Genomic DNA, 15,466 nt, shown 5'->3' with positions numbered 1-15,466 from the left:
TTTGCCCCTTTCCACTGTCGTGTTTGTCATGATTGATAATACTGTTCATTCTGTGCCAGCAAGTATGAATGATGGAAATCTAGATGAGGAGGAGAGGGAAAGAGAGAGGGAGTGGAGTTGGGGAGGGAGGCATGGCAGAGGCTGGAGAGAGGGAGGGAGGGAGGGCCAATTATCTTATTGTTTAACCCACTCAAGGTAGAAGCCCATCAATCTGAAACCACTTGCTCAAATGACTCATGTTCAGCCTTTATACAAGTTTAATTGCCTTATATAATTAACACTGAGGGGAAAGACATATGCGTGATGTAACTTAGAGGGAAAAATGACCTGTCTGAATGAGAAGTGTGTGCAGGGACTCATAGATTACGGCAAGTAGTCTGATTATAACATTGATTGCTGTTACAAGTAAACCCCACAAACACAATAATACATTGATATCTGTGTCTGTGTGTTTTTATCAAAGATAATTAAGTGGTGTCCTTTCTGTCTCCCTGAGATGGTGTGTTGGTCCGTTACCTCGGCACCACCGGCACCCTTGGGTGCAGCAGGCTCACAGGAAGCACCACCTGACACGCGAGGGGGCGTGTCAAGCCGTGCATGCACTTGGATCTGTCACCTTCACTGATACCTGTTCTGTTTACATCCTCCGGCGATGATAATCGGAGGCTAAGGTAAATGTAATGTATAGAAGTGAAACGGGAGTGCCATTTTAAACCACTGCGCTATTTCCCGTGATGCCGCGCGACACGCAGAGACGAGGGGGGATTATGAGGATTTATGTTGACGTTGAGGGATTAGTGGTCAAGGGGAAATAGACCCAAGATAATATAGGCAATGGTTTGGAATTGATTTCAGTACTGTAGCTTGAAGAAAGCGTGTAAGCATCCTGCAGGAAAAGGTGAGAAAGTTAGTAGCTGTAGTTGCTGCGGCGGCAGACTGTCACACTTTGGCTGTTCGCGGTTACGCGCTTGTTGCAGCTACAGAGACTTTGCGCAGAAACAAACGCGCAGGCCGTGAACGTGGCCGTAATTAGTCTTGCAGAGGTTTTACATCACGTATATGTCGCTTCAATCAGTGGAAAGCCCATCAGGAGTACACGCATGTAAAGGTCATTTCATTCATGAGGTGCGCAATAATAGTGCGATATATGCGCTCTGCCTCTGTGCGTAACCTACAATTTAAGCAGCATGGTGTGTGACATTCAGAAATATCTATTCAGAGGTTATTATATAAATTGTCAATCAAAACATCGAGATGAATTGTTGACTCTCTCTAACCCCCAACGTTCTCTTCCACCGTGCCACTCCAGCTATGAGTCCGTTTCGGGCGTTAGCGGGTGTGCTGAGAGGCGGGTGTGTTGGAGGGCGTCAGTGGCTGCGATGGTGTGGAGGTGCCCCGGCCAGGCGCTGGGTTGATCCCAGGAGAGGCTGCTCCTCCGGGGCTGCGCCTGTTCTCTCCGCGGTGACCAGCAGCTCCAGCTATGTGGAGGAGATGTACTTTGCCTGGCTGGAGGATCATACAAACGTCCACGAGGTAACAGAGTGCAAGATGTGCCATTTCTTTCCACATTATGCTTTTGCCCATCAATGGATTTGAGAGCATTTTCAGTGGGGACAATGTCCAGCACACATTATTGGGTGGGTATGGCAGCTACATTATAAACTGCTGCTGCCAGTGTTGCTCTTGAAAAGGACACTTAATAAATGTGCACTAGGATGTGCTTGTAGGTCATTTGCTTGGGGCATCTACAAATAGAGGCTACTGCTGAAATGTCTTCCTGTCCAGCGTTTCTCTGTCCCGCCATCTCCAACCCAGTAAGCAGCAGTGATACTCCTGGTCCGTGTTTGCGGCGGGCCTGCTTACCTCTGGATCTTTCTTTCTGTGTGTTCTAGTCTTGGGACACATTTTTCCGTAACATCCAGGCCTCTAGTCTGTCTGGCGAGGCGGGCGAGAGACGCCCCTCCGCTCTGCTCCAAGGCCGAGCGCTGCCCCTCTCACCAGACATGGCACAGAAAGTGGTGGAGGACCACCTGGCCGTGCACACGCTCATTAGAGCCTACCAGGTACTCCTCACTCACCCGGCCAAGCTGTGACACACACACACACACACACACACACACACACACACACACACACACACACACACACACACACACACGCTTGTATAATGTACATTTATGTTATTTACAAATTAAAAGATGAATCACATATCTCATGGGCATCCGTTTAAATTGTAAAGCAGTGTCTGTGTACAGAATTAAGATGTCATCCTCGAGCCACAACTGGCTGACTATTTGTATCTCTGACGTGTGTGTGAAAAATGCATCAAACAAAATCCACTTGACTTGCCGCAACAGATGCATCTGGCAATGAAAGCTGTTTATACCGTATGTCCTTGTATTAAAAGGAATACACAATTTGTTTGTCACTGCACGAGGTTATGCAAATTGCAAGATTAACTCGAGCCTACTTACCCTTTCCGCTTTTTGAAAACTGGCAATATCAAAGAGACTACTTAAACAAAACAGGTGGTAACATTTTCCCTCAACCTCAAATTAATTCGAAGAACTATCTGAGGGATTTATTAAATTCTGTGTTTTGGCAAAGGCATCACTTTTATTCCCAGTTTGCTGCAATCCTGGTGGGAATGTGTATGTGTATGTGTGTGTGTGTGTGTGTGTGTGTGTGTGTGTGTGTGTGTGTGTGTGTGTGTGTGTGTGTGTGTGTGTGTGTGTGTGTACATAGACATAAAAGCACTCCCTCGGGGCTCTTTTCTTAGAGAGGCTGACCTATAACTGAATGTTAGCGTATTCTCCAGCTGTTCACACTCAGCATCATGATGCTAAATCTTATTCTCTCCTATCTGTCACTTTCTCTGACGTAATTCTCCTGAACTCTTCTTTTCTCCCTACCTCACATCTTTGTCTGTCTCTCTGTGTAGATTCGTGGTCACCATGTTGCCCAGTTAGACCCTCTGGGGATCCTGGAGGCTGACCTGGACTCTTTTGTTCCCTCCGACCTGATCACCACTATCGATAAATTAGGTGAGCCTCACAACCCCAGCAATCATACCAAACACATCACAAAAGCCTACAAAAATCTAAATTGTGAGAAAAAGATTGTCATCATGTCTTGAGTAGATTATATTCATAGTTTTTCATTTACTCAAGTAGTTTCATAACCATTTAAAAAATACATCTCACAATAACATGTTTTGTCATCAAAATACAGGTCTACTGTAATATATTTTCAGTTTTAGACTTTGTGTGGATATTGTATAGAACAATGTTATCCATCATTGCTAACTAAACGCATATAGAGTTAAGCCACAGGCAGTGAATATGCTAATTACCTTCCTACTATAGAAATCCTTCCTTTTAATTACCTTAGGATACTTGTTTAACTTACAGATTTCAGTCATAAGCATAATTATTCTCATTTGCCGGTTTACTTCAAAAGCTTATTTTGCCATTCATAATGAAAATATATGGATTTAAATATTTCCTCCACTTAATTACAATAACATTTATTTTATTTAAAAATACAGTAAATACAGGTGCATCCATACACACTTTATACAGACCCAGGGTTGCATAACTCTCAGACTCGAGAGTGTGAGTGGTATTTCAGTATAAAAGGCCCCATTGTGTTTCCCCGCATAGTCTGTATACTTGCTGGTCAGCCTAATGCTGTCATTAATCTCAGGCCAAGCTCTTGTCATTCTCCATTTCATTTAGTGGACTGAGGATCGGTGGATGCGGGACGGCCACTGAAAGCGATCGAAGTCTACAGTAATAGCTAGTAAAGAGGAAAGAGAGAGACATTGTTTCTGTTGCCGCTGTTATCGGTGATCGTTGTGTGTCAGGACATAGCGTTGCATTGTGTATTGCTACCAGGGCTATAGCTCCCTAATGAAAGCTAATGACAGCCTCCGTGGACCCTTATTTGGTCAGCTGATAGTACAAGAGTCTATTTTTGGCCCTCTTCGTCTTTGCTGTATTCCTAATATGATTTGCACCTGTCTCCTCTTATGTTGCCTGAGATCTTGAGCTTGACCAGCTCTCTCAGGTGGGCTTTGTCAGCACTGAAACTTAGGTGGGTCCTCTGGTATGGATACTGTATCTCCGCAGGTCATGCTATTGTAAACACATCCCGGAAGTTGTTTTTACTTCATAACCAAGGTTTTTTTTTTGACAGTTTTTGTCAAAAACAAATTTACTACGATCAAGATGTAAGTTAATTCCCTGTACCGTTTGCAGGGAGCATGACTGTCCTATTCGTTAAAAAAAGTCCATTCCAAAAAGTGATTAGGCGACCCTTTCAATAAGATTGCTACCTCAGTTAAGGCTGCCGGTGATATTTATATGTATAATTAAAACAACGTGTCTGTTGGTTATTATGTGTTCAAATCAATGCAAAGCTATACAGTTTAAAAACGTTGTGCTTGTTTTGCCCAACCAACAGTCCAACACCTCAAAATATTAAATTTACAATGCTGTAAAACCAATCAAACCAGCAAGTCCTTACTCTGGAAAAGCTGCAACCAATGATTGATATTTAGGTTTAGTGCTCCTCGTAATCTGGCAGCTTCACTCCTCTACAGTGTGGTACTGCACAAACACATGATAGCAATTGATACATATCAATACATAAAACATTACTTTAACTATAATTTGGGAGGGAGATTATTTTTGGCAAGAATATGAAGAAGAATATGTGTTAGTCCTGTCTCAAAGGTCTTCAACAAACCTGTGTTTCCCATGGGGTTATCGTAGGTTTCTACGGTCTTGATGAGTCTGACTTGGATAGAAGCTTTCAACTTCCCCCCACCTCCTTCATCGGAGGAGCAGACAACACTCTTCCTCTTAAAGAGATCATACGAAGACTGGAGGTATTTTATTTGTTTTCATGCATGTGTTAATGATGGGGATGGGGGCCATGAAACTGTACAATGTTATTTGTTTGTTATCTGTTCTTTTTCAGACGTCGTACTGTGGTCATATAGGAGTTGAATTCATGTTCATTAACAACGTGGACCAGTGTCAGTGGATTCGTCAGAAATTTGAGACTCCAGGAATCATGCAGTTCACTAATGCTGAGAAGAGGACTTTGCTAGCCCGCCTGATCAGATCCACTCGGTCAGCAGTGAATAATCATACACTGACTTACACTTTGATGACAGCACAATACCTCAATTTTAGTTATAGCTCACATCAGAGCCTCATATAACAATAACAAAACATGCACACGCATATATTTGGAGAGATAAACACCCTATTTTTCATGTGAGCTAATTTTCCTCTTTGATGAATGATCTCACGAGTTACTGGAGTTTCCTAGAAGTGATCTGTCTATTGTTACTGTGAATACACTTCGTATTGTAGTTGTTCTTGTACTATGCTGTTGCAGGATTATCATTCCTATTAAAACCCACATTGGTACTGAAGCTAAATTCTTGAGTACAAGTTCTCTAAACCATAGTTTTTTCCCCTTAATTATTTTCGGTACGAAGCTTTTACGTCATCATTATCAATCAGTAGTAGTGTCATTTGTATCATGAGTTTTGCAAATAAATGAACCTTACATCTGAACATTCTTCATGTCCAGGTTTGAGGACTTCCTGGCCAGAAAGTGGTCATCAGAGAAACGTTTTGGTCTGGAGGGCTGTGAAGTGCTCATCCCTGCCCTTAAAACCATGATTGACAAGTCGAGCGCTGCTGGCATCGACAGCGTGATCATGGGGATGCCACATCGGTACTGTCTATTACACATGTCCTTGCATTTTAGCTCAATCTGTGTTCATAGCTGATTCTTGTCCCTCCATATTTGATTTAGGGGTCGACTGAATGTGTTGGCTAACGTGATCCGTAAGGACCTGGATCAGATCTTCTGTCAGTTTGACCCCAAGTTAGAGGCTGCCGATGAGGTAAGGGAACTGCAGGTGCGTTACAGTGTGGAAAAGTATCAGAGGAAAGCATTTCATAAACCGTTCTCGTCACCTGTAGGGGTCGGGTGATGTTAAATACCACCTTGGGATGTACCACGAGAGGATAAACCGCGAGACAGACAAGAACATCACTCTGTCACTCATGGCAAACCCCTCCCACCTGGAGGCAGTGGATCCAGTGGTTCAGGGCAAGGCCAAAGCTGAGCAGTTCTACAGAGGAGACACTCAGGGAAAGAAGGTAACACTTACTGTACTGGCTTGTTTGGTGCTGTAAATATAGATTTCCATTAGAGATGCATTGTGCTACTCTGTCCTGTTCAGTCTATGATGTGATTTTTACAGGTGATGTCCATCTTGATGCATGGCGATGCTGCTTTTGCTGGACAAGGAGTTGTGTATGAGACTTTCCACCTGAGTGAGCTCCCCTCCTACACCACACATGGTACGATCCATGTGGTGGTCAACAACCAGGTATTGGAGTGTTTGGTGTCATGTGACCTGCCACATTTACCAATTACTAGAATGCATATATTTTGTAATAATGTACTCACATGTTATGGCAGTCATACTAATCTAATACAAATAATCTCACTGTTACTACTAGATCTGTATTACTTCTGCAACTTTTTATAACTGGGGCTGGACAATAATTCACTATCGTCTGTCAACTTAAGCTGTGACCATATTGTTTTATTGATTTATACAAATCTGTTGTTTAAAGTAAGGTGTTTTACTTTACTAAGAAAATTAGCTGTTAAACCTTTCGTTTTACACGTATTACGATATTTCACAATGTGCATGCGTATTTTGTTCTACTGAACATCATGTCAATACATTTGCATGTGATACTTGGCTTTAAATTATGTCAAATTTTGCGTGTGATTGTTGCCTCTCAGATTGGCTTCACCACAGACCCTCGAGTGGCCCGCTCCTCCCCCTACCCCACCGATGTGGCTCGGGTTGTCAATGCACCCATCTTCCATGTGAATGCCGATGACCCCGAGGCTGTCATGTACGTGTGTCGGGTGGCTGCAGAGTGGAGGACCATCTTCAACAAGGATGTTGTCATTGACTTGGTTAGTTACACCCAAGTCTTAATGGAATTACAGGAAACACAACTATAAGTGCACACTCAGACATGATTCCTGCGTGTGTATTTACAGGTTTGTTACAGACGGTTTGGTCATAATGAGATGGACGAGCCCATGTTCACCCAGCCGCTGATGTACAAACAGATCCGTCAGCAGCAGAATGTGCTGAAAAAGTACTCCGACAGGCTGATTGCAGAGGGAGTGGTAACACTGCAGGAATTTGAGGTTTGTGATCTAATGCTGTTTGCACTTGTTAAATATACTGTATGTTGGTGGCCGTTACTGTATACGGTTTTTATTTAGCATCACCATCCGGGGAGCTATGTGCATTAAATCACGCTTAGATATTACCTAGCCTTCGAGTAAATGTGTTGCGCCAGCACTGCTGTGTTTGAGTTTCAATTTACTGCCTCAGTTCAATCACCTAGCCTCACGATCCCTCACATAGAGAATATATTGCTCAATGAAGTTGAAGTGCACCTCAGTTTCTTGCACCATTCAATGGAATTGCTCAGGCTCTTCATCCAAAACAGAAACTTTGATTGTAGCATCCATTCTGATTTTTTTTTTTATATCCCGATGTCAAAGAAATACTTCCTGGCTTTTGATGGACATTGTTTTCTGCTGTGTGGCCTGCTATTTGGACTCATCTGTAATATTGCAAGGCAGAACCATTACTGCCAGTGGAGACTTCTCTCCTCCTAATATTTCTCTCTCTCTCTCTCTCTCTCTCTCTTTCTCGTTCTCTTTCTTTCTGCTTCATTTACACTCAGTGTTGGTTAGCTGTAGTCCTTTAATTGAAGTAATTAAACTGTGCATCAGTTAATTTGTGGTTATTATCAGTTAATCAGTTGTTCTTTGCAGGAAGAAGTTGCCAAATATGACAAGATATGTGAGGAGGCATACACAAGATCCAAGGATGAAAAGATTTTACACATTCGACACTGGCTCGACTCCCCCTGGCCAGGTAAATTGTTCATTTGCAATCCAGTAATTCAAGTTAAGAAAACAAATCTTTTGATTGGCTTATTTTTCTGTGGATACTTTCTGTTGAAGCTGTCTCTTTCTCTCTCTCTCTCTCTCTCTCTCTCTCTCTCTCTCTCTCTCTCTCTCTCTCTCTCTCTCTCTCTCACTCGCTCTCTCTTTGTAGATTTCTTCACGGCTGAGGGAGAGCCCAGGAGCATGAGCTGTGTCCCCACAGGACTGGATGAGCGGGTCCTGCAGCACATTGGCCAGACAGCCAGCTCAGTGCCTCTGGAAGACTTTAAGATCCATCCTGGTGAGCTTAGTAGCTTTGTGCTGGAGAATAGAGTAGACAGAAATATCTGATGACAGTCGTCCGACTGATATGTGTTGCTAGAAATCTACTCAATGACAGAAGCTCCCATATTACTGCAGGATACGAGATACATGCTGCTGAATGACCAAGATCCGTAAAACACTTAAACCTCAGTGCCACGATTACTTAATTTGTTGTCTGCAGCGATGATCCTAAGTCGATTAAAGCAGTTCACCTGTAAACACATCCTTTCCTAACAGCAGGTGTTTAGCCTGCACAGCTGATTTGGCGCACGCTATAACAATTAAGACTGCCACAAGGGTTTTTAATGTTATTTACAACACAGTGCGTCAGTCCATTGCTTTTTACGCTCGCTTCCCCAGTGCTCTCCTAAGAAATCACTTGGTTTCATTTTTGTTTCTCTGTCTGCCTGTGTGTGCGGGGGTTCTCCAGGTGTGTCTCGTATCTTGCGTGGTCGAGCTGACCTGGTGAAGAATCGGCAGATGGACTGGGCTCTAGGAGAGTACATGGCCTTTGGTTCCCTTCTCAAAGATGGCATTCATGTACGACTCAGCGGGCAGGATGTAGAGCGGGGCACCTTTAGGTGAGTGCATGTCAACCCAACTGAAAAAACAATGTTGCCTCTTCAAGGATCTCTCTGAATGCTCCTACACCAGGAAAAGCCCTCTCTTCCACCACAGTATAATAATAAGTAAGTGTATTCATTTAATAAACAGAGCATTTCAGGAATATTGATTTCATCCGTCTTCATTTTTATAGCTTGAGAGTCCTTGAGAGGGGCTACGGTTTCTCAGTGGTGAGCAGGGTCGTCCTTCAATCAGAGGATCGGCGGTTCGAGCCCCGGCTCCGCAAATCCATGTCGATGTGTCCTTGGGCGAGACTCTTAACCCCAAATTGCTCCCGTAGCTGTGCCTACGGGGAGTGAATGTGTGTGAATGTTAATTAGTCCTGATGGGAAGATGGCACCTTGCATGGTAGCTCCTCCCACCAGTGTATGAATGGGTGTGAATGGGTGAATGATGTCATGTAGTGTTAAAGTGCTTTGAGCGGTCGGAAGTCTAGAAGAGAGATATACAAGTACAGGTCCATTTACCATTTGTGAAGACATTGTCTCTTTACTCGCTTAAAGAACTCCCTTAATGGGTTTTTCCAGTCACAAATTAGCTTTGTCTTTCCTTACAAGGCGTGTTGCTAATTGGTGCTAAACAAACTTAGAGCTTAATCATATCATATATGAAATTTAATTATATTTTTATAATTCAACAAGTGTGTTGTCTGGAGCGCATTGGTAGCCAAATGGTTTAAGCGCATGACGTAATTTAACTGCATTGTTATTTTGATTCTGGCCTTGGGACCTGTTGCATGTCACGGCCCCCCTCCACGCCTCCCCCGCTCTCTCTCTCCCAATGTTAGGCTGCCTCTTTCAAATGCAGGCAAAAATGGCAAAATAAGAATCAGGGATTGGCCCAGAATTAATAAACTGAGTTGTTTACTCAGGGAGAGTTTTTGTATTTTTTTATTTAATGTACAACACTGGATCATTATTGGAAAATATCTTTCCACACTGTGATAATGAGTTCAACTAACCACCCAGACTAACAATGATGTAAATTAATATTGCCCCAAATGTATTGTTTTTAAATTAAATTGGCTCATTTGTTGAGACTGAACCGACATTTAGGGTAAAGAACAGTGACCTAAAAATAGTGAATTAAGTAATTGGCCGGGTCTGACAGACAGAAGACATCAGCACAGTCTCTTGGGAACTGTGAAGCCCACGTGGTGTTGTCATGGTATGGAGGGACGAGTGACACATGAACAAAACCAGCTCCCCCTTTCACTGTGCCTGTCTCATCTGTCCCCTATCATTTCTCCACCAGCCCATCTTCACTGACACCACCCCTCTCTTCCCCCCCTCTCTCTGCTCACAGCAACATACATCACACTAACTAACCAGAGGCAACGGGGCTTTTTCTTCTGCCTCGCATTTACTACGGACATCTACTACTTCCCCTCCGCTGTCCCCTCCAGCAGGGTAATTTGCCCGGCTGACAAAAATGACAGCAGTCAAAGACTCCACCCTTCATCTCCGCATCACCTGTTGTTCATTTAAATCCTCTTCCTTGTCAGTTGAGAGTCCACTTTGTATTATTTGTTCTCTTTCTTATTGTACTTCAGGTATACTTTACTCCCTTTTACCACCTCTTGCTGCTTTTTTCCCCACCTACACTTTTTGTCATCCCCCACTACTCTGTTTCCCTTCATAGTTCTTAGGAGCTGAGCATATTGGCATGTTACAGTCGAGTGGGTCTGTTTTCGTTTCTGTGATGTACGTAACAACGTGCACTAATGGATTCTGTCGTCGTGTTTGGGTGGGTTGCGTGCGCCGTGCACCCCTTTCCCTGACTAATGGGGCCCCCAGGCAGAGAATGTGTGAGTGTTTTTGTGTATGTGAAAGAAAGAAAGAAAGAAAGAAAGAAAGAAGAGAAGAGAGGAGTGGGCACACAGTTTATGAAGAAAACCCAGCGAAAGACCTAATTCTCGTGAGGTTTTTGGGTCGTCTTTGGATTGCATGCAAGCGGTTCGAGAAAATGAAATGTGAAATGATGTGCGTTATCTCAATTAATGCTGGATGCTCTTGATTTTGTTCGTTCATCAAATGATGTCTTGAACGGAAAGTGTATGTGCGAATGTGGATCAAGGATCAAACAAAACAATTATGCAGTACATTATATGCCTTCATTAGTCCACAATTATGGGTGATGTTATTCAGACGACTCCAATTATGAAATCTATTCTTCAAGGTGGTAATATATCATCTTCAAGATAATAATCAATAGATTTTGGTTATTTCCTGCAGTTCTTCCGCCTGGCCGTTGCATAACCTTTCGCACTGTGTGTGTGTGTGTGTGTGTGTGTGTGTGTGTGTGTGTGTGTGTGTGTGTGTGTGTGTGTGTGTGTGTGAGAGAGTATGCGCGCGTGTGTGTGTGTGTAGATGTCATTAAAGTGATGTTAAAGGGGTGTAAGTGATTGTCTGATCGAGCTGGTTTTGAAGGCTGATTCTTGCACTGGAAGCGAGCGGACTGCTAGAGTTTGTTAATGCTTGGTTCTTTGCTCCCATCAACTCCTGTTGGACCTCATACTGACTGAAGATGGGGAGAGTGGTCTTCATGGAGTGTGTGTTTGTGTGCGCACCGTGCATCTCTTACGATAAGAACCTTTTTAAGAAATCCTTTTACCCTGTTGTTTTCACCATCTTCATTTAAGGCCGCTTAAGAGCCCTGAAGATATTTTGTGGCAATATCGGTCTGCTATTATAAATACTACACTTTGTTTTTTGTCCTCTACTTTAAATACTAGTGGTGACATTATGTATTAAAGCTAGAATCAATAATTCATAATCATCAATTAATTTATCAAGTAACATTTTTTTTTAAACAGACAATTTGGGTAAAAACAAATACTACATAATTGAATCACTTGTGAAAATAATCATGTTTCAGCACTGCTGAAAACTGTTTGCTATATAACATGTGTTATACACACAGCCTCTTACATTTATTTGTGTGGTTGTTTTTGTTTATATCCAACTTTTTAAATTAATCTCAGCTAAATGTCATGTGAGTCCACTTTGATCTGGCCTGAAATATCTCAACAACTATTGGATGGATTGTCACGGTGCCCAAAGTATGAATCCAAATCACTTTGTTAAGGTTTGCATGCTAATACACTTAGCTAAGATGATTAACACTGTAAACATGATAACATAGCATGTTAGCATTTTCATTGTGAGCCTGTTAGCTCAAGCCACAGCTGTGACTAAGTACAAGCTCACATAGCGGATAACATGGCTGAATTCCTGTTTCTTTATGCCTGTTAAAGGCCTTTCTGTCTCTGCCTCTGTTTTTGCAGTCACCGTCATCATGTTCTGCACGACCAAGAGGTGGACAAACGTATGTGTGTTCCCATGAATCACCTGTGGGCAGACCAGGCTCCTTACACTGTCTGCAACAGCTCCTTATCAGAGTATGGAGTGCTGGGTAAGCCACACAGCATCCTTTAAGCTAATAAGTCATTTTTTGGAGCTCCATATAATGATGCCTGTGACTGCAGGTTTTGAGCTTGGCTTCGCCATGGCGAGTCCGAATGCTCTGATCCTATGGGAGGCCCAGTTTGGAGACTTTCACAACACAGCCCAGTGTATCATTGACCAGTTCATCAGCCCGGGTCAGGCCAAGTGGGTCCGCAACAATGGTATTGTCCTACTGCTGCCACATGGGATGGAGGGAATGGTGAGAAGGGGAAATAAAGCAGTCTCTATACAATGTCCTTCTGGAGTATTTACAGATGAATTTGGATGTTTTTGGAATACATGTTTTAGTGTTATTCCTCTTCCATTTTGTCATCATGTGTCATACGCTCTTCTTCTCTTCTGTCTTCAGGGCCCAGAACATTCATCAGCTCGACCTGAACGTTTCCTGCAGATGAGCAAAGATGATCCCGATCACTTCCCTGTATGTTCACATGTACAATTTACATTATGTCTCTAATGGTTACCAATTTGAGGAACATCATTACCTAATGCAAACACTGAGTCACCACACAGTGTGCTGCAGTTATTACCTAATAGCTTCCTCTTTTATTGGCTATGCTGATGCATGACCACTTTAGTGATGGCTTAAGTGATGATTGCCAATTTCTCTAGAGCTGAAAAGTCTCTTCATTATGGCCTCCAAAGAGTTGGTGTTCAGCAGTAACTCAGGTCCCAAGGGTGCCCTGGTATGAGTGAACGTTCAAGGAGGGAACCACAGTGGGCTGTATCAGCAGAAGCTTACCAGATTCATCTTCAAATGGATTATTGATCAAACTATTAGTGGGAGCACACAAAGGGATTACCATTATCTGTGTGTGTGTGTGTGTGTGTGTGTGTGTGTGTGTGTGTGTGTGTGTGTGTGTGTGTGTATGTGTGAGCGAGCGTGTGCGAGCGTGTGACATACAGTACACTGATACAGTCATGCACTTTTTTTAAAGGAGTTCAATGGAGATTTTGAGGTCCAGCAGCTGTACGACTGTAACTGGATTGTGGTAAACTGCTCCACGCCTGCTAATTTCTGTCATGTGCTCAGGCGGCAGATTCTGCTACCATTCAGAAAACCGGTAAAGTGTAACATCGTCTTTACTATAATTTATGTATGTCCAGTTTGTGCTTGTTTTGTAATTATTCATTTTATATTTGAAATTCAGCATAGATTGCGTTGACGTTACACACATCCAGTAAACCTACTACCATAAAATGTCCAGGTGGTCATCTGACAAGACTTGCTAATGTATAGAAGACAATTCCGTATTTCCTTGCAGACACAAAATAAAAATGTACATGAAAACATAAGAGGCACAAACTGGGATTGTGTCCTTTTCAAATCTCTTCATTGCTTTTTCTTAAAACTGTTAAAACGTTACCATATAATTCTATATAAAAAAGGATCTCAGTTTTCAGAAAGATGCAGAACTTTAATAGTATGTGCCTACTAATTTATGTACAGTACAAATGTGGCTCAATATGTAATTAGAACCTCTAAAGTAGTGCTAGTTTTCATATAAAGTTTTGGGACGTAAAGCGTTTCTCTATTTGTGTATATGCACAGCTCTTTTTTCATTCTCCCACAGTTTTCAGCCACAGTGAAAGTCTTAACTGATCCCCAGTCGCACATAAATGCAATGCTTGGCGAAGCATGAGAAAATGACTTCCTGAGCAAATTAGTGAGGGGGCCAATAGGGGATAATATTGTTTGTCTTTATGAAAAACTCTGGACTTGGTCGACTGAGCACAAAGGGGTTTATTTACTTGATTTTTAAAGAAATGTTTTGTTTTCCCAACACTGATGTTGCGTGCTATATCGTGGCAGCAAATTAGCGTGAAAAGCGTGAAAACTTTTTTCTCTTGAGTTTTTTTAAAGCGGCCAAAAAAGATACGGATGACAGAATCAATCTGTTGTTTGTCATTGACAGAATCTTTTTCTTTTTTTCCACAGCTGATCATTTTCACTCCGAAGTCTCTGCTGAGGCACCCTGATGCAAGGTCCAGTTTTGATGAGCTCGCTGAAGGTGGAGTTTTACTTTGTCTCAGTAAAAATGTGTCATAAATGTTGGTGGACTGGATTGGTGTAACATATCCTAGTCAATGTCTGTAGGCACTAAATTCAAAAGGTTGATGTCAGACAAGGGCCTTGCGAGTCAAAACCCAGATCAAGTGAAGAGGGTGATTTTCTGTACTGGCAAAGTCTACTATGAACTGGCTCGAGAGAGGAAACAGCACAACATGGAGAGAGACATCGCCATCATCAGACTTGAACAGGTGTTTATTCCCTCAGCGCATGCCATGCACTGGATTTCAAAATAAGAGTGATGCAATGTCATCATTTCCTCTTCTACTTATTCCTTGACTTCCCCCCTCAGATCTCTCCATTCCCGTTTGACCTGGTCAGAGCAGAGGTAGAGAAATATACCAACGCTGAGCTGGTTTGGTGTCAGGAGGAGCACAAGAACATGGGTTCCTATGATTACGTCCGGCCGCGTTTCCTCACAGTGGTGGCCAACAGGAAGTCAGTTTGGTAAGAGGTTGTGTTCACTTGTCACCTGATTTGTTCACGACAGAGGGAATTGGAATGATTTGTTTTTCGAGGATCAGGTGACAAACCTTCAATGTTGTGTTTCAGGTACGTGGGACGGGACCCTGCGGCTGCTCCAGCGACAGGGAACAAGTCCACCCACCTCAATGAGCTGAAGAGGTTCATGGACACAGCGTTCAACCTGAGCGCCTTCCATGGGAAGGACTTGTAACTGAGAACTGGAGCAAGAAACAGACTGGAGGTGCCGTTTCATCTCCAACCATTATGGTCTACATATTAAGTCTTGATGTGGCAAATTGGCACATTTTAAAACTCTTTAAGCTTTGTGACAATCTGGAGCATAGTCTTTTTAGTAAATTTAGTTTCAACCCGTAATAATCGTATGTGAAAGAAACATCGACAGCGCTCACTGACTTATTCCTGGGTCAGACGGCACAACATTTATGTTTATTGAGATGCTCTCACTGTCAGATTTAGTAAGCGATCATTGTTCAAACCC

At 42.7% G+C, this 15,466-nt stretch overlaps 1 protein-coding gene across 1 annotated transcript; it reads left to right on the top strand.

Annotated features, from left to right (window-relative positions):
* Nucleotides 1-1,311: 1,311 nt before the first annotated feature.
* ogdhl (oxoglutarate dehydrogenase L) lies at nucleotides 1,312-15,178 on the top strand (the record flags this gene model as incomplete). Its single annotated transcript, XM_079229745.1, has 22 exons — nucleotides 1,312-1,533; nucleotides 1,893-2,063; nucleotides 2,942-3,044; nucleotides 4,776-4,891; nucleotides 4,984-5,138; nucleotides 5,608-5,754; nucleotides 5,836-5,926; nucleotides 6,006-6,185; nucleotides 6,290-6,418; nucleotides 6,844-7,023; nucleotides 7,111-7,263; nucleotides 7,903-8,005; nucleotides 8,189-8,317; nucleotides 8,771-8,921; nucleotides 12,251-12,378; nucleotides 12,452-12,630; nucleotides 12,781-12,852; nucleotides 13,370-13,495; nucleotides 14,371-14,443; nucleotides 14,530-14,693; nucleotides 14,795-14,949; nucleotides 15,055-15,178. The coding sequence occupies 22 exons, from the start codon at nucleotides 1,312-1,314 to the stop codon at nucleotides 15,176-15,178; spliced, it is 3,051 nt and encodes a 1,016-aa protein (XP_079085871.1).
* Nucleotides 15,179-15,466: the final 288 nt, after the last annotated feature.

Source organism: Taurulus bubalis (assembly GCF_910589615.1).
Source record: "Taurulus bubalis genome assembly, chromosome: 14".
Taxonomy (NCBI): domain Eukaryota; kingdom Metazoa; phylum Chordata; class Actinopteri; order Perciformes; family Cottidae; genus Taurulus; species Taurulus bubalis.
Note: the sequence above shows the minus strand (reverse complement) of the source record. Positions and strands in the feature narration are given on the sequence as shown.